Source organism: Entelurus aequoreus, linkage group LG07 (assembly GCF_033978785.1).
Source record: "Entelurus aequoreus isolate RoL-2023_Sb linkage group LG07, RoL_Eaeq_v1.1, whole genome shotgun sequence".
In the NCBI taxonomy this organism is placed as follows: domain Eukaryota; kingdom Metazoa; phylum Chordata; class Actinopteri; order Syngnathiformes; family Syngnathidae; genus Entelurus; species Entelurus aequoreus.
Genome location: NC_084737.1, coordinates 74,275,210 through 74,302,360, shown reverse-complemented (window position 1 = coordinate 74,302,360; position 27,151 = coordinate 74,275,210). Strand labels below are relative to the sequence as shown.

General features: G+C 38.7%; 1 protein-coding gene across 2 annotated transcripts; it reads left to right on the top strand.

The window, feature by feature from the left end:
- Window positions 1-1,836: 1,836 nt before the first annotated feature.
- On the top strand, window positions 1,837-26,926 carry borcs6 (BLOC-1 related complex subunit 6). 2 transcript variants are annotated; one of them, XM_062052239.1, is made up of 7 exons: window positions 1,837-2,189; window positions 7,079-7,605; window positions 11,496-11,676; window positions 12,103-12,285; window positions 20,361-20,524; window positions 20,614-20,697; window positions 25,650-26,926. In XM_062052239.1, the coding sequence occupies exons 1-7, from the start codon at window positions 2,183-2,185 to the stop codon at window positions 25,773-25,775; spliced, it is 1,272 nt and encodes a 423-aa protein (XP_061908223.1). In that variant the 5' UTR covers window positions 1,837-2,182; the 3' UTR covers window positions 25,776-26,926. The 2 variants fall into 2 exon arrangements, with proteins under 2 accessions (XP_061908223.1, XP_061908222.1); XM_062052238.1 differs by having other exon boundaries at window positions 1,840-2,189; window positions 7,076-7,605; window positions 25,650-26,924.
- Window positions 26,927-27,151: the final 225 nt, after the last annotated feature.

Genomic DNA, 27,151 nt, shown 5'->3' with positions numbered 1-27,151 from the left:
AGCATCTTTGTTTTCTGCCTGTCAACTGTCAGTTTAGCGTCTTTGTTTTCTACCTGTCAACTGTCAGTTTAGCATCTTTGTTTTCTACCAGTCAACTGTCAGTTTAGCATCTTTGTTTTCTACCAGTCAACTGTCAGTTTAGCATCTTTGTTTTCTACCAGTCAACTGTCAGTTTAGCATCTTTGTTTTCTGCCTGTCAACTGTCAGTTTAGCGTCTTTGTTTTCTACCAGTCAACTGTCAGTTTAGCATCTTTGTTTTCTACCAGTCAACTGTCAGTTTAGCATCTTTGTTTTCTACCAGTCAACTGTCATTTTAGCATCTTTGTTTTCTCCCTGTCAACTGTCAGTTTAGCATCTTTTCTACCTGTCAACTGTCAGTTTAGCATCTTTGTTGTTCTACCTGTTAACTGTCAGTTTAGCGTCTTTGTTTTCTACCTGTCAACTGTCAGTTTAGCATCTTTGTTTTCTACCTGTTAACTGTCAGTTTAGCATCTTTGTTTTCTACCAGTCAACTGTCAGTTTAGCACCTTTGTTTTCAACCTGTCAACTGTCAGTTTAGCATCTTTGTTTTCTACCAGTCAACTGTCAGTTTAGCATCTTTGTTTTCTACCAGTCAACTGTCAGTTCAGCATCTTTGTTTTCTACCTGTCAACTGTCAGTTTAGCATCTTTGTTTTCTACCTGTCAACTGTCAGTTTAGCATCTTTGTTTTCTGCCTGTCAACTGTCAGTTTAGCGTCTTTGTTTTCTACCAGTCAACTGTCAGTTTAGCGTCTTTGTTTTCTACCAGTCAACTGTCAGTTTAGCATCTTTGTTTTCTACCAGTCAACTGTCATTTTAGCATCTTTGTTTTCTCCCTGTCAACTGTCAGTTTAGCATCTTTTCTACCTGTCAACTGTCAGTTTAGCATCTTTGTTGTTCTACCTGTTAACTGTCAGTTTAGCGTCTTTGTTTTCTACCTGTCAACTGTCAGTTTAGCATCTTTGTTTTCTACCTGTTAACTGTCAGTTTAGCATCTTTGTTTTCTACCAGTCAACTGTCAGTTTAGCATCTTTGTTTTCAACCTGTCAACTGTCAGTTCAGCATCTTTGTTTTCTACCTGTCAACTGTCAGTTTAGCATCTTTGTTTTCTACCTGTCAACTGTCAGTTTAGCATCTTTGTTTTCTACCAGTCAACTGTCAGTTTAGCATCTTTGTTTTCAACCTGTCAACTGTCAGTTTAGCATCTTTGTTTTCTACCAGTCAACTGTCAGTTTAGCATCTTTGTTTTCAACCTGTCAACTGTCAGTTTAGCATCTTTGTTTTCTACCAGTCAACTGTCAGTTTAGCATCTTTGTTTTCTACCAGTCAACTGTCAGTTTAGCATCTTTGTTTTCTACCAGTCAACTGTCAGTTTAGCATCTTTGTTTTCTACCAGTCAACTGTCATTTTAGCATCTTTGTTTTCTCCCTGTCAACTGTCAGTTTAGCATCTTTTCTACCTGTCAACTGTCAGTTTAGCATCCTTGTTTTCTACCTGTCAACTGTCAGTTTAGCATCTTTGTTTTCTACCAGTCAACTGTCAGTTTAGCGCCTTTGTTTTCTACCTGTCAACTGTCAGTTTAGCATCTTTGTTTTCTACCTGTCAACTGTCAGTTTAGCATCTTTGTTTTCTACCAGTCAACTGTCAGTTTAGGCTGCTCGCCGGCTCCTCATCACCACTTCAAGATGGCGGCCGAATTTCTCGCGTCACAGCAGCCATTGCTGCGTCTACTTATAAGATGTCTATGGCACCAACAACCACACTAACGAAGAAGTTACACGCACTGTAGTAATAGCAAAACAGGAAAAATAATATTCTGGGTTAAAACATTGTTTGCAGACATATTTTTCTTTTTAATTATGTTTGTAAAGTGCAAATATAGACGGCGTTTAAATATAAAGAATCTTCGAAATACGGGAACACATTTTAAAAAAAACGGTTTGACTTATAACGCTCTTAAAATGTATTTTAAACACATTTAATCTTTATATTTCTACTGTTTTACCACCATTTGTACATTATTAGACGAGTTTGCATCTTTTAAGCGGAACCATGTATCTGCTTGTCGCGGGGAAGCATTTTGCAGACGGACTTGACGTCTGATCACAGGGTTGAAGGCACATCAACTACGAGCAAGATTGTTTACCTCGTCTTATAGAGCGTATGCTCGGTATGTATACGTTCTGATATTGTCATACACGCCACATAGAATGCACATTCTACCCAAATACGCCCCACATTTCTAGGCGAATCTTAAAATGGTGGTATTGTCGAGGCCTTTGACAGCTGAGCTAATGTTAGCCGCGCGATGCTAACCCGATTGAACAACACCCACTGTTGACAGGCAGCTGGCAGGGCGGCTAGATTACATCATTTTGTCATTACAAAGACATTTTATTTACACAATTTTATCCACAATTGTCTTTTGATAACGTTTGACTTTGACTCATTGGGGAGTTTGTTGCACATGTCTATTTATTGTAACAATAGGGGACTTTTTTTTATGTCACGTGATTCCATGTTAGTGCTAATAAAGCTGCTTGTGTTTTTTTTGTTTTTGTTATTTATTTATTTATTTTTTTGTCCTGTCCAGCTTCTCAGGCAAATCATATAGTTGATGTAGATGCCCATATTGGCTGTTCAGATTTACTTTCATTCATTTTTCATTTATTTATTTCAGGCAATGACACAAAAAAGTACAACGTTGACAACACATAAAAATATAAATTAATATAGTGCAAAAGGTAATGTATAGTATGTAATGCATGGTTGTCCAGTTTTGCCTGAAAGGGAGTGGGAAGAAGATCATTTATTTAATCCCACCCCCAGTTCTCCATTCAGTGATTATTCACATGAGTTTCACTCTTACTGTCAAGTGTTTTGCTTTTTTCGCTGTGCTTATCCCACACTTGAAGGGATGTAGCAATGCTGAATGTGGCTTCTGGATTTCACTCAAAAGACCAGACCGTTGATACTTTTTTCCTTTTATTTTCCTTTAGTTTGCAACAGTTTTTCCAAACGAAGAAACCGCTTCTTTTTTTCTTCTTTAGTCTTTTTAGCAGTCTTTAGCAGTGTTAGTAGACTTTAGTAGACTTTAGTTTCTTTAGCTGTCATTAGAGGTCTTTAGTAGCCTTTAGCTCCCTTTAGGTGAAAAACCTTTAAGGACAAAACAACACTAGATTAACATGCTGTAAAAAATCAATCAATTATCAATCCCATAATTTACAATTATTAATTAGGCTATCAAATTCTTAACTATTAAACAAGTACAAGAAAATGGACTAATATTTTCCCTTTAAGTTAAAACAGATTTTAAATAAATTGTCTCAACATAAATGCACCAAGATACATTAAAATACATTTAAACCCAGAAACACAATAGACAAATGCATCAGAAAACCCAATATGCAAATACATAAATACCTAACCAATTAACCACCTATTTTAGATACATATTTAAAATCCATATCCAATATAAATATATTATTAATTTAGCAGTGAAACACTCAATCTTAAACACTGTCTACTGGTAGAAAAATGCCCCTTTTTCTATGCCCTCACCAGCAGCCAATGATCCAACACAGTTAAATCCAACACTTTAAAGGCCTACTGAAACCCACTACTACCGACCACGCAGTCTGATAGTTTATATATCTATGATGAAATCTTAACATTGCAACACATGCCGATACGGCCGGTTTAACTTATAAAGTGCAATTTTAAATTTCCTGCTAAACTTCCGGTTGAAAACGTCTATGTATGATGACGTATGCGCGTGACGTCAATAGTTAAACGGAAGTATTCGGACACCATTGAATCCAATACAAAAAAGCTCTGTTTTCATCTCAAAATTCCACAGTATTCTGGACATCTGTGTTGGTGAATCTTTTGCATATTGTTTAATGAACAATGAAGACTGCAAAGAAGAAAGTTGTAGGTGGGATCGGTGTATTAGCGGCTGGCTGTAGCAACACAACCAGGAGGACTTTGACTTGGATAGCAGACACGCTATCCGACGCTAGCCGCCGACCGCACGGATGATCGGGTGAAGTCCTTCGTCCTTCCGTCGATCGCTGGAACGCAGGTGAGCACGGGTGTTGATGAGCAGATGAGGGCTGGCTGGCGTAGGTGGAGCGCTAATGTTTTTATCATAGCTCAGTGAGGTCCCGTTGCTAAGTTAGCTTCAATGGCGTCGTTAGCAACAGCATTGTTCAGCTTCGCCAAGCTGGAAAGCATTAACCGTGTATTTACAGGTCCATGGTTTAATAGTATTGTTGATTTTCTGTCTATCCTTCCAGTCAGGGTTTTTGTTGTTGTTTCTATCTGCATTTAAGCCCGATGCTATCACGTTAGCTCCGTAGCTAAAGAGCTTTCGCCAATGTATTGTCGTGGAGATAAAAGTCCCTGTGAATGTCCATTTCGCGTTTTGGACTCTCATTTTCAAGAGGATATAGTATCCGAGGTGGTTTAAAATACAAATCCGTGATCCACAATAGAAAAAGGAGAAAGTGTGGAACCCTTGTACCTAAGTTACGGTCAGAGCGAAAAAAAAAACGTCCTGCACTGCACTCTAGTCCTATACTCTCACGTTCCTCATCCACAAATCTTTCATCCTCGCTCAAATTAATGGGGTAATCGGCGCTTTCTCGGTCCGAATCGCTCTCGCTGCTGGTGTAAACAATGGGAAAATGTGAGGAATCCTTCAGCCTGTGACGTCACGCTACTTCCGGTACAGGCAAGGCTTTTTTTTATCAGCGATCAAAAGTTGCGAACTTTATCGTCGATGTTCTCTACTAAATCCTTTCAGCAAAAATATGGCAATATCGCGAAATGATCAAGTATGACACATAGAATGGATCTGCTATCTCCGTTTAAATAAAACAATTTCATTTCAGTAGGCCTTTAAGTTGAGCGACTTCACCCTCCTGATGAAGCAAACTGCTCCAACATTTATCAAACTAAGCAAAGAATCACAACACTTCCTTACTAAACAACAGTTACACAAAACACCGTGTGTATTTAGCCTCCAGACTAAGCACGCTACATGCACACAACTCCCCCGCACCCCCCCATCTCACCAGCGCAACAAGTGCGCCACACCCACAAAGAGAAATAAAGTGCAATCTTACCGGCTGTCCGTTCAGCTTTTGGTTTTGGTACACTTTTGGCACAACTCTGGGTTATCTGTAATGAACTAAACCTTTTTCCACTCTGCGGTGGCGTCTTTTTGTCCTCCTTGATTTAACACATCTGTCTAATTACCGGGCTCGCGCACCAGCAGATGAGACGGGAGCGCGCCGCGTTATACCTGCGCGTGAACGTAAACTGATCGGCTCTGATCATATAAGCCGCGCTGTATAGTTTAGTGCATGTTACCACACTGTAACAATAATTATTACACTGTAACAATAATTTGTATCAACAATGTAGGAATAATGAATATACCAGCATTGGTAATAGACAAAATACCAACAATGGTAATAGACAACATAGCAATAATGGTAAGGAAACATTGAGCACATGTTAACACTTTGAGACAGAGTATAGCAGCAGGTCAAATTAAAGACCCTCATCTCTATATTTGAACCAGACCCCTTGTTTGTATAATAGTTTAAATCGATTAATAGTTTGGCATTGCTTGTGTTGTAAGTCCAGTTTCTTCCATAGTTTTACTCTGCATACAGACACACAAAAACGTTTACGAGTGGTTTGAGCTCTCGGCAATGAGAAATATCCAAAGCCTCTCAAGTTATGAGCCTGCACGCGTCTTATAAAAAAACGTTGTAGATTAGGCGGCAATAATTTGTTAAATGCTTTATATAAGATTATTAATGTATTATATTTAACAAGATCATCAAACTTTACAAAAGAGAAGTGTAGGATACTTCACTTGTTGCCTTATTTGTATTTGACTTTATTAAATGTATTTATATTATCATTTGGTGCAGCCGGGCCGGAGCAGGAGGGGATAGAACGAGAAAAAAAAAGGAAGACAGAGGGGGAAATTGTGGGGACAAGAGGGGGATAAGACAGAGACAACAACAGCAAACACAACAACAACAACAACAACAATAGAGCAACATCAACAAAGCTGCCTGTGTTTAAACCGGTGCTCCACTAAATGCCGTAGCACGCTTGGATTATTTATCCGTAACCATATGAAGACAATGATAAACCGTGTTATTACTAGTTTTAAAGTCATTGCTGTTAGGTTGCAAAATATCAAAATGCATTTAGAATAGATAGATAGATAGATAGATAGATAGATAGATAGATAGATAGATAGATAGATAGATAGATAGATAGATAGATAAATAGTACTTTATTGATTCCTTCAGGAGAGTTCCCTCAGGAAAATTAAAATTCCAGCAGCAGTGTACAAAATTGAGATCGAATTTAAAAAGTAAATAATGGGGGTATAAATGGAAACAAAATAGAAAAATATTACAATACAATAAAAATAAAAAGCAACAATGAGAATAAAAATATAACAGTAAAATAAGAATATAACAAGAGAAACTAGGCAGTAGTGACCATGTTATGAAAAAGTATTGCACTGTTATTGTTTTGCATCCCCTGTCATCCTAGTGCCCCCCCCCCCAGAGAGGAGTTGTACAGTCTAATGGCGTGTGGGACAAAGGAGTTTTTTAGTCTATTAGTCCTGCACTTGGGATGAAGCAGTCTAGCACTGAACAGGCTCCTCTGGCTACTGATAACGGTATGCAGAGGGTGACTGGCATCATCCAGGATGCTCACTAGTTTTTCCACCGTCACCAGTGAATCCAGTTTTATTCCGATCGTAGAACCGCCCCGCCTGATCAGTTTCTCCAGTCTGGAGCTGTACTTCTTAAATGTACTGCCCCCCCCCAGCACACTACGATGTAGTACAGAACACTGGCAACCACAGACTGGTAGTGCATCCACAAGAGTTTCTTGCAGATGTTTTCCCTTTCTGATGTGCTAGTTGTAGTTAATGCACATACAAGGGGCAAATGTGCTGTAAATGGCACAGATTAGAAATAATACCAAAACTGTAATATACTGTCTGTCCTCCAGCAGGTGGAGGGATGAGTCGCTCCGCTGCGGTGGGCACAGAAGTGCCGGAAACAGCAAACGGAGTCGCGACGTCTCCTTGTTCGGAAAACAGTTCTCATGTTCCAGTGGTGAAATGTGTAGGTAACAAAGATGACTTTCCCACAGAGGATTCCTTCCTCAGACACACAGAAAATTACTTTGGTAGAGAAAACACAGTCCACGATCGCCGTTGTTTGGATACAGAAATAGAGGACAATGTGAGAAGGAGTTTGTCTTTACACCCTTCTCCTGAGATGGACCTCTCGCCCTCTGAGGACTCGTGCACGGCAGACTACTTGGGTGGAGTCTGTCCTGGAGGCCCGAGCAGGCCTGCGGGTCTGCGGCAAGACTTTCCGCCTAAACCTTCCTCGTCTAGGGGAGGACGCCCCGTCACCACAGACTTGGACAGTGGAGAAGAGGAGGAAGAGAAAGAGAAACAGGACGAGGAGGAGGATGAGAAGAATGAAAAGAGATGGCGGACTGAGGTTGCCGGAGAGAGAAAAGAAGTTGAGGTGAGCGCACAGCGTTTACAGCTGTATGACAGCTGAATTAAGATTGATTGTTCGTTACTGTCTTGAAGCAATAGAGGAGTGCACTATCATCATCATCATCATCAATCTTTATTGCAGACCTTGAGATCCATTTAAACATATAAAAACAGAATACAATACATTAAAAAACAAAACAATAAAACATACATTAAAAACAAAACAATAAAACATAAAAATAATAAAAACATAAAACCCAAATGTCAGTTTCTGACATACAAACATGTGTGCCAATGATTCCACAGTCCAGATGAGTACTTAACAGAACTGCGGCCAGAGTTCGTTAACACAGAGATTATGTCATTTTCAGACTCAGATACCCTACACATAAACTTATACATAATGTTGCGTAGCAACGCTGAAAAAGTGGGCACCCCAACACTAACAGACATCTGGCTTGCACTGGATCTTCTTGGAATTCCCAGGAGAAGCCTCATACAGTCATTATAAGCAACCTGCAGTTTCTGTATGCTTTTCTGCTTATACTTTACCCGCAGGGGGGCAGTACACAGGGGAGTGCAATAGGCTCTGAATAAATTTATCTTTACATCATATGTACAATAATAACATTTCTTTCTCAGCATGTTGGCTTGGGCATACGGCACTACCTGGCTGCAACTAGCAGATGTGCTGTTGAATCATATGAAAAAGATTTGCATGAAGGCAGCAATGCTATTTGTTCCATAACACTCCGAACACCACACAAGGGTTAACAATTGTGTGGTGTTCGGGTCTGTGGGACCCAGTTTCATGTTTTTATGAAAAGAAACATGATACAATTTAATTAATTTTTCAAACTGAGACTCACTGACTTTGGCTCATTTTCTGTGAAGAACATATATCAGAATACATATTTAATGACCACACACCATACACCCCACCTGCACATTTCTATTACATATAAATGTCCGGGTCCACTGGACCCGGGGCTAATACAAGTGTGGAAATTGATGTTCTGTGTACCACACACACACACACACACACACACACACACACACACACACACACACACACACACACACACACACACACACACACACCCACACACACAAAGCAGGCCTAGACAGGAGGAGGACAGAGTGTAGGTACACAGAACATCAGAGGGTCAAATGTGCGAGAAAATGAGAGCAGACAGTGTTGACAAACAATGTTGCAACCTTGTGTGGGAACCGCAGGTGCAGAAACCCAAAAGAACAATCGCTGTGGGATGCAGAAACTGGCAGATACATTTTCCGTGTAACGTTCATATTGTTGTTACTCAGCCAGGGTTTGTGGGTCTGATGGACCTGTTCCATTCTGTGGCTTTGAATGACTCACAATCAAACACTCTTATGTTAAAATACTGAACAGATGTTTATTGGGATAAGGTAAACATCTGTTCAGTATTTTAACATAAAACTGTTTGATTGTGAGGCATTCAAAGCCACAAAATGCAACGGGTCCATCAGAACCGCAAACGCTGGCTGAGTAACAACAATATGAACATTACACAAGGGTTAAATAGCAATTACGGCACATTTTTATGAATGTATATACAATTGCACTTCAACTTACGAGTAACTTGAGATACAAGGTGTGTTTTTTTATGCTTTGAATTGAAAGCAAAGTTATGAGCCGCTACGTGGCGTAGCTAATGCTACAGTGAATGCCGTAAGAGCCGCCCCAAAACATCCTGTCTTACTTGCAAGCTAGCATAATTCTCCCAGCACATCGCCTGAAAAGCCTCAACTCTTCTTTACCACAACGCTGACTGTGGGTGATCGCTAACTAGAAATATCCTCTTTTTTTTCCGCCATTACTTGCCGCAATAAACTTTCCCTTTTTGGGGACTTGGTTAGTTGTACATGTTGGATCTAATGAGATGGGAAGACGCCAAACAGAACAAACAATAAAGGATTTCTAAGTCCTCTTTAGTCTGCTGGAAAAGGTAAAACGCTTTGCATAAATGTTACTGTATTACAAAACACAGGTGATGTGTTCACGGGAGTGCTGGCCATGGGAATTTTCCATTACCTACCTACTCTGTTACATTCATACAACTACTGTAGTAATTTGTATTACTATTGTATTTCAAACAACATCCAAAAGTTTGTTTTTCTTTTTAAAAGGCATGTTAAATGTTAAAATTGTGCTGTTCTGGGAGGGCCAAGCACGGGTTCAATTGATGTTGATTCATTTCACTGGAGGGGTCTGCTTTAAGATACGAGCATTTTGAGTTACGAGCTTGGTCGCGGAACGCAATGTGCTCAATGCAATCCAATCAATCCAATCCACTTTATTTGTATAGCACATTTAAACAACAGAAATGTTTCCAAAGTGCTGCACAACAATATTAAAAACAATATTCAAATATTATCCTTAGCTCCACCAATGACTGAATAAAAACAAAAAATAAGTATATATAAAAACAATATCAAAATAAATATGATTAAAAACGATTTTAAAGGGTTAAACTACAGATGTCCGATAATATTGGCCTGCCGATATTATCGACAGATAAATGCTTTAAAATGTAATATCGGAAATTATCGGTATCGATTTTTTAATTAATTTTTTTATTAAATCAACATAAAAAACACAAGATACACTTACAATTAGTGCACCAACCCAAAAAACCTCCCTCCCCCATTTACACTCATTCACACTCATTCACACAAAAGGGTTGTTTCTTTCTGTTATTAATATTCTGGTTCCTACATTATATATCAATATATATCAATACAGTCTGCAAGGGATACAGTCCGTAAGCACACATGATTGTGCGTGCTGCTGGTCCATTAATAGTACTAACCTTTAACAGTTAATTTTACTCATTTTCATTAATTACTAGTTTCTATGTAACTGTTTTTATATTGTTTTACTTTTTTTTTATTCAAGAAAATGTTTTACATTTATTTATCTTATTTTATAAATTTTTTAAAAAAGGACCTTATCTTCGCCATACCTGGTTGTCCAAATTAGGCATAATAATGTGTTAATTCCACGACTGTATATATTGGTATCGGTTGATATCGGTATCGGTAATTAAGAGTTGGGGAATATCGGATATCGGCAAAAAGCCATTATCGGACATCCCTAGGTTAAACCAATTAAAACAATAAATAGAAATCAAAATTTTAAGAACACAGAGGACCACACAACTCACGTAGTGTTAAAAGCCAAATAATAAAAGTGGGTCTTAAGACGAGACTTAAAACACTCCACTGTGGGAGCAGTTCGAACATGGAGGGGCAGAGTGTTCCAGAGCTTAGGGCCGACCACATGGAAGGCCCTGTCTCCCCTGGTTTCAAGTCTCGTCTTGGGCACCACGAGCTGGAGCTGGCTCTCGGACCTCAGAGGTTCGAGAGCTCGTCGGTTGAGGTACCACTGTAGTAGCAAACAACTGGCGGCATCCCGGTGGTATACGTTGTGGTTGTCTCTGACCATGCTTTTTTCTACTGTTGCTGTGAGTGTGCTGGTACATGCACCAAACTGCAGGGGGGACGGGTGAGGCAGTGTCGACAACGCTGTTGTTACTTCCTGAATGCTTCAAACCACACATTGCTTGTCCATTGCTTTTTTTAGAGCTGTATTGTGATAGCAAAACGAGAATTTTTTTTTTGAAAGGCTAAAAAAAAGAAGTTTAAAAGCCCACAAAGTAGCAAATAGCACTGTGGCAAACTGGCACAAAATGTACACTAAGACAAGGTTCACACGACTAAGCATTTTTGTATTTGCTGGTATAATGAGGAGTCCATAAATCGAAGCTCCACTGTCATAAATGAGTATATAAGTACATTGTGAAGTTTCTAAACAAAGCAAGTAATGATTTTTTTAAAAATGTGACTGATTTACATTTTCCTTTGTTCTTCCAGTCTTTACGTCACTACTCCTCCTCCGCACCAGGTCCCAGCACCTCCTCCTCCCCGCCGCCTCCTCTTCTCCCCTCAGACGATGTCCCCTGTCCCCCTCACGTCATGGCCCAGGTGTGGGTCCGCAACGTCCGAGGGATGCAGGACAGCAAGAGCCTGGATGAGATCAGCCAATCGTGCGGCGGTAAGACAGGATTTGTATACAAGGCAGTGTTTCCCGTAGGGCTGTGATCTATTTGTAGTGGTGGGTCATCGCCAAATTATGCAATATAATTAGCATAATTGGCGGTGGCGTATGTCAGGTTTGCAAAAGTCTCCACGAACACAAGAAAAAGTTGCTAGATTTGTCGCTTAAGAGTCTCTGGAGGGGTCTGAATACTCGCTAGATATAGCTAAAAATGTGGTTGGTTGACAACAATTATTCCTCCTGCTACCTTCTCTTATTCTCTGGCAGACCAGATGCGTTTGATGTGTACTAGGAAGCATAATTATGATGCATACTGCCACCTACTGTACAAGACAAGCTACCTCCCCAGATAGTTCTGTTAAAATGTGTTTGAGACTGTGTAAGAAACTCCGTACCTTATGTGTCAATTACACTTGTTTACAGGCGGTGTGGGGGCCCGTGGAGCAGGCAAAGCGGGTCAGTCCGAGGGCAGACGGGCGACCATTTCCTCGGCCCTTGAACTGGAGGGCACGGTCAGCCATGAGGGAGACCTGACCCACTTCATCACCAAGAACCTGGAGCAGAAGATCAAGATGAGCTCCAAGCCTAGTCTGGACTGCAGTGACTGTGAGTACAACAGTGGAGCAAAAAGTTATTAGTCTTTTAGCTGCTCACCAGAAGTGAGTTGAAATGATAAAAAACGGTGGCACAGGGGTTAGTTTGTGTGCCTCACAATACAAAGGTCCTGGGTTTGATCCCGGGCTTGGGATCTTTCTGTGTGGAGTTTGCATGTTCTCCCCGTGACTGCGTGGGTTCCTTTCGGGTACTCCAGCTTCCTCCCACCTCCAAAGACATGCACCTGGGGATAGGTGGATTGGCAACACTAAAGTGTTGTGAATGTGAGTGTGAATGTTGTCTATCTATCTGTGTTGGACCTGTGATGAGGTGGCGACTTGTCCAGGGTGTACCCCGCTTTCTGCCCGAATACAGTAGAGATGCCCGAAAGGGACAAGCGGTAGAAAATGGATGAATGGATGGGCTTTGCAACAAATACATTGTATTTTGTATGAGCTTCTTGTACATACACCAACCCTCACAACTAGGAATGGGTACCGAATCCCGCCGATCCTCCCAGGCACCGATTAACGTAAAATCCAATGGTGCCATATTTCGGTATCTGGGTTGCGCTTGACGTCACGCTCGTTTGCCGAGTCAGCACTTTAACACTTGGTAATCACTCCAGCAGCACTGAGAGCAGACTTTCTGGGTAGGTAATGTTGCAATTTTCAATGCCAACAAAGAAATTGACTAAAATAATGCTCCAACATAAGTAAACTAATGCTCCTCTTTTCCAAAAATGTGGTAACTTGATGCTAATATACATTGGTTTTGCTATTGATATGCTACTGTTTACATGGCGTTTTCAACACGTCCAAATTTGTTAATGAAAACTACAACTAAAATGCATTTACAATCAAAAAGCTGGTGCGTATTAATTACAATACATACAGTATTAACACGCTTTAGGGCGCAACAAAATACTAGATTTAGCAAAGTAATAGCAACTTATTGTCATACTTGTAAATGACACTCAGAAATGCAATAATAAAACAATTTGTAGCAGCTGGACAGCAGTTTTTATAATCAGCTCATTTTAAATGTTGCAAGATTTTTTTTTTTATTCTATTACCAAAAACAATGTTTATTAACACACACAAAAGTAATGTACTGCTACCGTTGAGTACCAGTATTACCAGGTACCAGAAATTGGTACTGTATCAGTTCAAATGTGAACGGTACCCATCCCTACTTACAACAGACACAGTAGCTTCATTTTGCTATTATTTCATAACAGGTTTTTGACATACCGTATTTTTCGGACTATAAGTCGCAGTTTTGTTCATAGTTTGGCCGGGGGTGCGACTTACACTCAGGAGCGACTTATGTGTGAAATTATTAACACATTACCGTAAAATATCAAATAATATATTTAGCTCATTTACGTAAGAGACTAGACGTATAAGATTTCATGGGATTTAGTTTGGTAAACGTATAGCATGTTTTATATGTTATAGTTATTTGAATGACTTTTACCATAATATGTTACGTTAACATACCAGGCACGTTCTCAGTTGGTTATTTATGCGTCATATAACGTACACTTATTCAGCCTATTGTTCACTATTCTTTATTTATTTTAAATTGCCTTTCAAATGTCTATTCTTGGTGTTGGGTTTTATCAAATAAATTTCCCCCAAAAATGCGACTTATACTCCAATGCGACTTATATATGTTTTTTCCCCCTCCTTTATTATGCATTTTCGGCCGGTGCGACTTATACTCCGGAGCGACTTATAGTCCGAAAAATACGGTACTATTTTATTTCAACAGAATATGTTTACTTGTAGTACTTTTTCAACTACTTTTGTTGTATACAATACCAGTCAAAAGATTGGACACACTTGCTCTGCTATTGATATTACTGACGCTACTACAAACATTCTTTTGGCCAGAACATAGCAAATTCTTATTTGAAACACACGACCTGTTACCGGAAATATTAGGAATTATGACGTCACACCGATGATCCGCTAACACTAAAAAATAGCTGAGGTAACTGATAAAAGCTTTAAAAAAATGCTCCCGTCAGGGGAGATTTCCCATACTGTGCTGTTAGTTACTTTGTAGGAGGTCTAACTTCCCTTAAACTCATTGGACCGCATAATTTAAAACAAACATTGTGTCGGCCGTGCAGGACTTATTTACTCCTTCAGAGTAAGACATCTCACACCAAATTCCCTGCAAACATTTCGCAAGGAAGAAAAAACAAAAACACTGTCTTCAAACACACATCAAACCACACTAGTCCCCCCATAATGCCACCAGTGTCCATGCCTTAAAAGCCCATGAGGACACTTGTGTCTGCAAAAGGAGCCGCCCAAAGCCAGCCGCAAAGAAAAGCCGTTGGCCGTTCTCTGAATAGTCCAGAGACGACACTATGGCCGAAGAGATCTGCAATTTCCTCATGGAAATACAATAAAGGAACTAAACAGAGCTAGCAAACAGAGCTAGCCTCTATGTTGCCCGCGCCAGCAGAGTGGGCATGAGGTGGGAGGACACGCAGCCGCTCTCCTTCATTTGAGGCTAAAGTGTCAATCATGGACGGCTTTTAGACGCCAAGGCGTGACAGAAAAGCACCCGGACACACTGGATCGCTTCCCCGAGCAGCAAGACTGCAGCTGGTCTGCACTGCTAGCAGCCTAGATGTAGGACAATACATGAAGACACTTGAGCCCATCGGCCAGTAGATCACCCGAAGCCATGGTTTGTAATTCTAAGCCGCAGCCGCTATTTTTTGCATGTATGTTTGCTAGCAAAATAAGACGTGATCGCCACACTCCTGCACACACAGACTGATAGATGGAAATCAGGAAATAAGAGTCATTACTGATTAATGGATGTGATGTAATAAACCCTACCCCAGTAGTGATGTAATATTTGGTTAGGACAATTCTACAAGTACCATTTGTCATGTCCACTTTTTTTGAAGCTTTCTTACCTCTCAGCTGTTCACAAACTACACTTAAATCAACATTTGCAAAATAATAGATGATAGTTATTGGATATCGGTTTTGAGAAGCAGAACATTTTGGGAGGGCACCCCTCCCAAAATAGGCTCACAAATGGGATATTATCCTGACAAGTGTAACTGTAATTTCCTGACAATATCCAGGGGCTGTCTACAACCACACTTTTCTATTTTTTCTTTAATTAAATAAAGACTAGGAAACAAATCATAACGTCACATTCCTTTTTTGTTAGAAATCTCAGTATATTCTCATGAAAAAAAAGAGTTTATCTCTTCTATTTCAAGTGAAAGCTAGTCGTCATCTGCCAAGCAAATGTCACAAATAGATAGATACCCTGTCTTCGAAAGGTAAGCATTTCATTGGTTGTAGTTGTGAATGCGCACTTGGTGCCTTCACATTTGTGTGTTTTTTCCTCTCTGCACAGTCTTTAAAGGCCTACTGAAATGAATTTTTTTTATTTAAACGGGAATAGCAGATCCATTCTATGTGTCATACTTGATCATTTTGCGATATTGCCATATTTTTGCTGAAAGGATTTAGTATAGAACGTCGATAAAGTTCGCAACTTTTGGTCTCTGATAAAAAAAAACCTTGCCCCTACCGGAAGTAGCGTGACGTTGTCAGTTGTTCACTCCCTCATATTTTCCTAATGTTTTCAACGCAGCTAGAGCTATTCGGACCATTACCCCATTAATTTGAGCAAGGATGAAAGATTCGTGGACGAGGAACGTTAGAGTGACGGACTAGAATGCAGTGAAATACACATTTTTTTTCGCTCTGACCGTAACTTAGGTACAAGCTGACTCATTGGATTCCACACTCTCTCCTTTTTCTATTGTGGATCACGGATTTGTATTTTAAACCACCTCGGATACTATATCCTCTTGAAAATGAGAGTCGAGAACGCGAAATGGACATTCAGTGCCTTTTATCTCCACGACAATACATCGGCGAAACGCTTTAGCTACGAGCTAACGTGATAGCATCGTGCTTTAACTGCATATAGAAACAAAAAAAAGCGATGTGCTGGAAGGATAGATAGAAAATCAACAATACTATTAAACCGTGGACATGTAACTACACGGTTAATGCTTTCCAGGCTGGCGAAGGTTAACAATGCTGTGCTAACGACGCCATTGAAGCTAACTTAGCAACCGGACCTTACAGAGCTATGCTAAAAACATTAGCTCTCCACCTACGCCAGCCAGCCTTCATCTGCTCATCAACACCCGTGCTCACCTGCGTTCCAGCAATCGACGGAAGGACGAAGGACTTCACCCGATGCGTTTGGCGGCCCGGAGACGTAGGAAGTCAAGGTGAGGTCGCGGCTAGCGCGTCTGCTCTCCAACAAAGTCCTCCTGGTTGTGTTGCTGTAGTCCGCTGCTAATACACCGATCCCACCTACAACTTTCTTCTTTGCAGCTTTCATTGTTCATTAAACAAATTGCAAAAGATGTCCAGAATACTGTGGAATTATGAAATGAAAACAGAGCTTTTTGTATAGGATTCTACGGGGTACCATAACTTCCGTTAAACTGACTACGTCACGCGCATACGTCATCATACCGCGACGTTTCAGCCGGATATTTCCCGGGAGATTTAAAATGTCACTTTATAAGTTAACCCTGCCGTATTGGCATGTGTTGCAATGTTAAGATTTCATCATTGATGTATAAACTATCAGACTGCGTGGTCGGTAGTAGTGGCTTTCAGTAGGCCTTTAAGAGGCAGAAAGAGCCTCTGTACGCATCACAAATGCATAGCCTCCGACTTGTCCACACAATTAGAAGTAATGAACAGTTTCTGTGCTATCTTTAGCCAGTGATCTCAGCGGCCTGTTGTATGTATAAGACTTGCAAATGTTGATGTCTGCAGTGCGGCAGCACTTTTTACTCCTCGCAATCTCGCCTCATTTTAAAAGCGTAAAAGGTAGATTAGCCCGTCGCATATTAAATTGAGGAAAAATTAAAAATAGAAATCCTAGATATATATCCCCTGAATCCCATCTGGCTTCCTCACTTTTTCCCTTTCGCTGAAATTCTGAGCTGAATAATTAAACGTGTTGAGGTATTGCACCCCCCTTTCTGGCTTCCTCACATTTCTGCCTCATTAAACAAGCAGCTGCCCGTCTTCACTCTTGACGCAAACCCTGCTGGATTAACCTGGCCTATTACTTTAGACACAGGAAGAAGGGGAAGTTGCACTGAAATAATTTTAAAGTGAATAAAATGGATGGATTGATGGATGGATGATATTCATAAACCTGACACTACCAGGTAAAATCATTTTTGTATTTAAATATTTTTAAATACAATATATGTTATACATACATATGTAATACTATATGAAAACCAATGCTTCCCATTCAATCAAATGGAGCTTGAGATAATGGGCATTGAGGAATAGGTGAAAGTACATGTTTCTATTTTGAAGAAACTAGAATATAAAACGTGTTTTTAGTTATTTCACCTTTTTTTGTTAAGTACATAACTCCACATGTGTTCATTCATAGTTTTGGTGCTTACATACACATATATATATATATGTGTATGTATATATATATATATACATATATATATATATATATATATATATATATATATATATATATATATATATATATATATATATATATATATATATATATATATATACATACATACATACATACATATATATATATATATATATATATATATATATATATATATATATATATATACATACATACATACATACATACATATATATATATATATATATATATATATATATATATATATATATATATATATATATATATATATATATATATATATATATATATATATATATATATATATATATATATATATACATACATACATATATATATAAGGGGTGTAACGGTACGTGTATTTGTATCGAACCGTTTCAGTGCGGGGGTTCCGGTTCGGTTCGGAGGTGTACCGAACGAGTTTCCACTCGGACATATTAAGTAGCGTAACGCACGTTGTGTCAACAATGCACACCGAGGCACAACACACGCCATGCTAACAGCTAACGGGCTAGGATAGACTGACCATACGTCCTCTTTTCACCGGACATGTCCTCTTTTGTGGAGCTGTCAGGGCGGAGTTTCTTAAATGCCTCAAATGTCCGGCATTTTGAGTTAGGGTTGCGTGTATTTTCAAAGTACTTTCAGGGTTAAGAAGGGGTTAAAAACATAACAAATTGTGCGCGTAGCAGCATTCGTGAGGGAGGGGCAGAGACAGAGAGAGCGAGAGAGTTATGATAAACGCGCATGCGTCGCCAGGCTCTGGTTTTTATCCATAGATTTATCAGATTCCATTTTTTATTATCTATAGCAGGGGTGTCAAAAGTGTGCCCCGGAGGCCAATTGCGGCCCACAGCTAATGTTTTAAAGGCCCACGGCACATTCTAAAAATACTATTAAAATAAACAAAAACATAACAAAAGTGAAATGAAAAAGCTTAAAGGTTAAATGTAATTTAGAAAAAGTTGCAATGTTGACTAATAAAACAAAGCTGTTTTTTTTTCTTTCAAACTGTCATTGCTCAAAACATAATATTGAATCAAAATCAATGTTATTAGGAATTATTGACCTATCCAAGGTTCCCATTACTTCACATCAAATATTCCACTAAGAAAAATATTTTTGGTGGAAGATTTTGCAAATTCGGTAAATAAATAACCCAAAAATGTATATTTTGTTGTTTTCTTACTGTACCGAAAATGAACCGAACCGCCTCTAAACCGAGGTACGTACCGAACCAAAATTTTTGTGTACTGTTACACCCCTAATACATATATATATATATATATATATATATATATATATATATATACATACACACACATATATATATATATATATATGTATGTATGTATGTATGTATGTATGTATATATATATATATATATATATATATATATATATATATATATATATATACTACCGTTCAAAAGTTTGGGGTCACATTGAAATGTCCTTATTTTTGAAGGAAAAGCACTGTACTTTTCAATGAAGATAACTTTAAACTAGTCTTAACTTTAAAGAAATACACTCTATACATTGCTAATGTGGTAAATGACTATTCTAGCTGCAAATGTCTGGTTTTTGGTGCAATATCTACATAGGTGTATAGAGGCCCATTTCCAGCAACTATCACTCCAATGTTCTAATGGTACAATGTGTTTGCTCATTGGCTCAGAAGGCTAATTGATGAGTAGAAAACCCTTGTGCAATCATGTTCACACATCTGAAAACAGTTTAGCTTGTTACAGAAGCTACAAAACTGACCTTCCTTTGAGCAGATTGACTTTCTGGAGCATCACATTTGTGGGGTCAATTAAACGCTCAAAATGGCCAGAAAAAGAGAACTTTCATCTGAAACTCGACAGTCTATTCTTGTTCTTAGAAATGAAGGCTATTCCACAAAATTGTTTGGGTGACCCCAAACTTTTGAACGGTAGTGTATATACATATGTGTATATATATATATATATATGTATATATATATATATATATATATATATATATATACATATATATATATATATATGTATGTGTGTGTATATATATGTATGTGTGTATATGTATGTATATGTGTATATCATGTATATATGTGTATATATGCAAAATTGTATATATATGTGTGTTTATATATGTATATGTATATATTCCAGAAATATAAATATAATTATCAATAATATAAATAATAGAATACATTATGATTAATAATGATATATTTATTATTATCACTGTCATTATTCATGTGTGTATATATATATATATATTTTATTTTTAATTTTTATTTATTTTATTTTATTTTATTTATTTAGTAAGTTGGGGGTAAAATATAAGTAATTGCTGTTATCTAATTGAATTGTGTAGTTGTAGTCAATGTTTTATCTAGTGAGTTTTTTTTTTAACAATAGTCATCAGGATGATAAATCCATGTACTGTACAGTATTTGTAGGGTAAGCGTAATAGATCTCAGTACTTGGCAACAACCAGCAGAGAGTGCAATTAAGTCAGGCCCAAGCAATTTGCCGCCTAAATAGCATGCTGTCTCCTTACAGTGCTCTCATATGTCTCATGTTTTCCCAGCGGATTGTTCAGGTCCCATCTACCGCAGCAGAGGGTTGTCACGGAGACCAGCTGATATCCCGCCCATTGATCCCACCGTCCTGGTGGACCTGCAACGACACACTCAGGACGTGGCGCACAGTGTGGAGATGATGATGCGCAGCCTCAACGGAACCATCCAGAATGTACGTCAACACACACGCTGTCTTTAGGTCCTGTGTTTGGTTTCTGTGTTCCTGCTTGGAGTGAGACTTCTTTCTGCTTCTCTGACCAGATGACAGCTTTGAGCGTGGGCTACATTCAGACCTACAGAGACTCCGTGGATAGTCTGGGAGAGTCTGTGGATATGAGTATAAAGGTACCTAAGTCATGGTTGTCCACATGGTGTGACCAGGAAATATTGTACATTTGGTACAATTTTTGTTTTGAGCTTGTTTCTTCAAATATTGGACATTTATTTGTGCTTGTTGGGCTGTAGTTTGCACCCTTCACTACTTTCAGGGTATATTTTAATGCAGTAGCTTACTGTTTCAGTTAACGGTGTGATAATTGACACCCACAACTAGTTTTTATGTGGCCCACGGCATGTTGTAAGGAATTATATTACTGTATTTTCCGGCCTATTAGCCGCTACTCTTTCCCTAGAACCATGCGGCTTATAAAACGGTGTGGCTAATTGATGGATTTTTCTTTGCTAACGGCCATGATGTTTTTATTCAACAAATAGTTTTCATAAAACACCCACAGAGACTCTGAAATGGTGTTGTTTCTGCTATGTTGGCATCTTTTGGACGAGTTCGCTCACTGCACGCACTACGCTCGCTACAGTATTTTTTTCTGTTTAGTGCTTTGAACCGGAAGTACACGTGCCGTTCCGCCTACTAGTCATCCATCGCGTTTGTGCTCGTATTGTTTCTTCATTCATCACTCCAAGCAACGTTTGTAAGTTTTACAATCTTAACAAAGACAATTTATACTTTACGGTACTAAACCGTCACGTTTGTTAGTAGTGTTTTCATACATATTTGTACGTGCTACCGTAATCTAATCAACCTAGCGTCGTTAGCATTAGCTAATATGCTAACACGTTTACAAGCGTCTGTTAGTATTATTAACTTACAATGGCATTATTTTTGTATTGTTTCAGTTTCACAAATTCCTCAGTAAATTCCCCAAAACGTCACAGTGAAGTTATTGAGTCTGTTTAGCTGTTTGGAGAGCTAGCTTCCACAGCTAGTGGGTCCATGACGATGACTTCTGTTTTGTTTGATCAGCCCGTTTCACTGCCGTGTTACTGGCACTGTTTAGAAATAATTGGATTATGTAATTAAACGTTTACAACATTTTTCTGTGTAAATAACTAATTTCACAATGGTTTATAGTCCAGTGCCACTCATTTATGAACAAAATATATTTTTCTCCTACCATTCAGTGGGTGCGGCTTATATACCGGTGCGCTCTATACTCCGAAAAATACGCTATACATTTATTTATTTTTGTTAGTGCATTTAAGTTGTCTTACAAGGTGTTTCGCCTCTCATCCAAATAGGCTTCATCAGTTCATGCTCATAGGTTTAGATGAGTCCGATTGATATTTCTTTTAATATCACAATATGTTTTTTTTTCGTCTGTGTTTACAAACTCAGGAAATAATAGCCAATAGTTATTTTGCTCTATTGACTTTGGTATACATTTTGTGTGTGATAAAAGTGAACAGCCGATATGGGCATTTACATCAACTATATGATTTGCCTGAGAAGCTGGACAGGACACAAAAAAAAAAAAGAAAATAGATAAAAGGGAATAATAGAATAGAAAAGAATATAAAGTACTTTATTGATCCCTGGGGGAAATTCAGCACCACAGTTAGCTCACAATAGACAATAAACACTTAGGTATTTTTTACATGTGAATAATATAAATACAGCCTATTATACAGCATTATTCACATGTGAATAATATAAATACCTTGCGATGAGGTGGCGAATTGTCCAGGGTGTACCCGCCTTCCGCCCGAATGCAGCTGAGATAGGCTCCAGCAGCCCCCGTGACCCCAAAGGGACAAGCGGTAGAAAATGGATGGACAGTCTATTATACAGCGATATTCACATGTGAACAACATAAATTCAGTCTATTATACAGCATTATTCACATGTGAATAATATAAATAGTCTATTATACATTTAAATAATTTTAATATTTAAATAATATTGCTACACTGCCATTCTGTGTTTTTGCCAAAAATGTAATCATTAAATGATCCTGAAAAATGTTAAGTATGAAAATTGGTAGGACTGACGATACTGTATTCAAAACTATTTGGAAGGATCGATACCCATTTTTGTAGCATCACCCAAAACTAATGTGAAGTATCCAAACAACAGAATAATACGTGCTTAGTTCATTTTAACAGAAGTGTAGCTAGAACCACCCTACAACAAAGAAACCAGATATTAACAGTACATTAACAAGTACATTAATAACAGTTTTGAAAACAATACAACTGGTAATGACGTTATATGTTACTTTATACTTCAGCATTTAAATCAGGAGCCTATGTAACTTGTTTTGAAATGGTTCAATTACCATTTATATGCCAAATAATATATCGTGATACGTATCGTTATTGGAAGAGGCTGCAATATATATTATATTACATAACAGATTTTACACCATATCGCCCATTCCAAGAGGAGGGAGCGTGCCCAGGCAAGAGTATAAATAGTTTGTCCATTGGCACCAATGTCCTATTAGATCAGACCAATATAATAAATCAACAACCAGTTATTATATAGAAAGCATTGTAGTCCTCTCCTGTATTGTTTCAATGTGATCTCTTTGAAATTAAACTCAATCGTTAAAAAAACACGATTAGTGAAACCCAATAATATTTTTTTTAGTTGGGTTGTAAACAGGATTACGCAAAGACTACATAACCAGTCACCATATGCTGTGGGTCGTTTTGGTCACAGTCCACTTGCAGTGGGACAAAATGGCAGAGCAGCAGCCACAATACAGGTGAAAGTCAAAAATATTTTTATATCGTGCAGAAGTTAATTCATTTCAGCAATTCATCTTCAAGTGTAAAACTAATATGTGATATATACTCATTACATGCCAAGTGTCAAGCCTTTATTTGTTATAATTTTGATGATCATGTCTTGCAGTTATGTAAAACCCCAAGTTGTCTGAGATTTTCAATTTGAGGTTTTCATAAGCTGTAAACCATAATCATCAAACTTATATCAAAAGAAGGCTTGAAATATCTCAAGTTGCATGTTATCAGCCTATGTCATATATTAGTTTCACCTTGTCAATCTAATTGTTGGAATAAACAAACCTCTGCACGATAATCACATTTTTTAGTTTCACCTGTGTACAAACCCCGTTTCCATATGAGTTGGGAAATTGTGTTAGATGTAAATATAAACGGAATACAATGATTTGCAAATCCTTTTCAACCCATATTCAGTTGAATATGCTACAAAGACAACATATTTGATGTTCAAACTGATAAACATTTTTATTTTTGCAAATAATCATTAACTTTAGAATTTGATGCCAGCAACACGTGACAAACAAGTTGGGAAAGGTGGCAATAAATACTGATAAAGTTGAGGAATGCTCATCAAACACTTATTTGGAACATCACACAGGTGAACAGGCAAATTGGGAACAGGTGGGTGCCATGATTGGGTATAAAAGTAGATTCCATGAAATGCTCAGTCATTCACAAACAAGGATGGGGCGAGGGTCACCACTTTGTCAACAAATGCGTGAGCAAATTGTTGAACAGTTTAAGAAAAACCTTTGTCAACCAGCTATTGCAAGGAATTTAGGGATTTCACCATCTACGCTCCGTAATATCATCAAAAGGGTTCAGAGAATCTTGAGAAATCACTGCACGTAAGCAGCTAAGCCCGTGACCTTTGACCCCTCATGCTGTACTGCATCAACAAGCGACATCAGTGTGTAAAGGATATCACCACATGGGCTCAGGAACACTTCAGAAACCCACTGTCAGTAACTACAGTTAGTCGCTACATCTGTAAGTGCAAGTTAAAACTCTCCTATGCAAGGCGAAAAGCGTTTATCAACAACACCCAGAAACGCAGTCGGCTTCGCTGGGCCTGAGCTCATCTAAGATGGACTGATACAGAGGGGAAAAGTGTTCTGTGGTCTGACGAGTCCACATTTCAATTGTTTTTGGAAACTGTGGACGTCGTGTCCTCCGGACCAAAGAGGAAAAGAACCATCCGGATTGTTATAGGCGCAAAGTTGAAAAGCCAGCATCTGTGATGGTATGGGGGTGTATTAGTGCCCAAGACATGGGTAACTTACACATCTGTGAAGGCGCCATTAATGCTGAAAGGTACATACAGGTTTTGGAGCAACATATGTTGCAATCCAAGCAACGTTACCATGGACGCCCCTGCTTATTTGAGCAAGACAATGCCAAGCCACATGTTACATCAACGTGGCTTCATAGTAAAAGAGTGCGGGTACTAGACTGGCCTGCCTGTAGTCCAGACCTGTCTCCCATTGAAAATGTGTGGCGCATTATGAAGCCTAAAATAGCACAAGGGAGACCCCCGGACTGTTGAACAACTTAAGCTGTACATCAAGCAAGAATGGGAAAGAATTCCACCTGAGAAGCTTCAAAAATGTGTCTCCTCAGTTCCCAAACGTTTACTGAGTGTTGTTAAAAGGAAAGGCCATGTAACACAGTGGTGAACATGCCCTTTCCCAACTACTTTGGCACGTGTTGCAGCCATGAAATTCTAAGTTAATTATTATTTAAAAAAAATAAAAGTATGAGTTTGAACATCAAATATGTTGTCTTTGTAGTGCATTCAATTGCATATGGGTTGAAAAGGATTTGCAAATCATTGTATTCCGTTTATATTTACATCTAACACAATTTCCCAACTCATATGGAAACAGGGTTTGTAGTTTAAAAATAAATAAAGTGTGTGGCAGTGGGCACATAATTGGAAATTACATTACTGCCACCCACTGGTCTGGAGTAAAACGTTATTTGTTTGGATTGCACTTGAACTTCGAATCAATACTCTAGAAAAGCAAAAAAAACATTCCCTGCACATTTCCGCTTCAGTCTGAGTGTTTATACGCGGCAGCATGTTGTTTAAATGCCAAGCCTTGACCTTACCACCTAAATGTCATCGCAGACTCAAAAGTAACTGGACCGTGCGATGCGGGTTCCAACTTTGACAGTCTTTCAACTTCCACAAGCTCACCTTTTAGTCTTGCTTGAATCGCAGGCCTCATGTTTGTGCTTCTTCCCTGCAGGGCATGTACACGCTGATGGCCCGATGCGAGGAGTTGGACCGCTCCATGCAGCCCATCAACGTCCTGGCGGCACAGATTCGAGACATCAAGCGCACTCTGGATGCTCTGGAGGCCATTTGCAAGTAACCCTGTGCTTCCCCCCCCGCACCTTTTTGTAGTAAAGACAAAAGCACCAAGCACATTGAAGAAGGTTCTCTGCAAGTTAAGAGTCGACACTTTTTTTAACCTCTGGGAGATTTACCAGGCATGCTGGATTATTTGGGCCCTAACCTCTCATGCTTGTTGTTTAAAGATCATTTTTATTCGTTTGATCGAAGCGTTTATCCGTCCTGCCGGCTTTGACCAGGTTGCACTAAACCCTCGTCTCCACATGGTGGCAATGTTGCTTTTCCCCCCCCCCCACTGAACTGCTCCAATGACTTTTTTGGGGGAACTGGCACAGAGTCTATTTTTATTCAAACGCAATAATGGCACATTTTTTTCACCGCAGGTGAGCATTGTGTATAGCGTCTTTTATTTATCTTTATTATTTATTTGGTTATGCTGAAAACTCACGTACAGTAACTGTCCCTGTTTCGACGAGATGTCCTTGTTTTTAATAGTTAGAACATGTAGTGTGTTAACTACCCAAAACTAGTGATCCATGTTACCTGTTTATTAAACGGGCATCCTTGGACTATGCTGACATTCGCCATTAGAACTGTCCAAAAAACACAGTAAAATAACTTCTATCACTTTTTAAACTATTGAACTAATACAAATTACAATGTCCTTCTGATTGATTTATCACCAACTTAGTTATTCATTTAATGTGGCTTACTATAGAAAATAATAACACTCCAGGATTGTATCGTTCACGGCAGTCTTCTTTTTCCCATCAGCAGAAGATACTGTAGTGCGTGTATAATAAAAAGGCTACGAAAAACAACTTCTCATCCTCATCACTGATCCTTTAAAACTCTTCCTGCGGTGGTGGAACACTTAGTCCCTGTGGATTAAAAAGAGCTGCAGATTCCTGTTACAGTGTAACACAAAGCAAAGGTCAGCCGTGGACGTGTAAACCTTGAGAGAGTTGAGGGAGGATGTCCTGCTGTGCTAGAATTTACTGTTGTGCAACTGTCCTTTCTTTTTTTAAGACACCCCTTTTTGGATATGAGCTTATATTTTCAGGAAGAATTTACTATTACTCAAGCTATCAATTCACATGGAGTATGAATACTGTATTATAAACTGTGCTCAGAAGTTTTAAAAAATGCCTAAACATTAAATTAAACTTGTTTTTTTACTTAAAGGAAGGTGATCAAACGAAAAGGGAAGCATCTTATTATGTTAAATGTTTTCAAACAACAGTTATTTGAATATTAAAGGGGCTGTTTGCAACATTTACACAGATGTCTAGAGGGAGCTAACTTTCCAATGTATTTTACACGTTCTATCACGACCTCTTGCGGCTTCTAGGACGTAATGACACACATTATGTACACACCTAACACATGCATCGC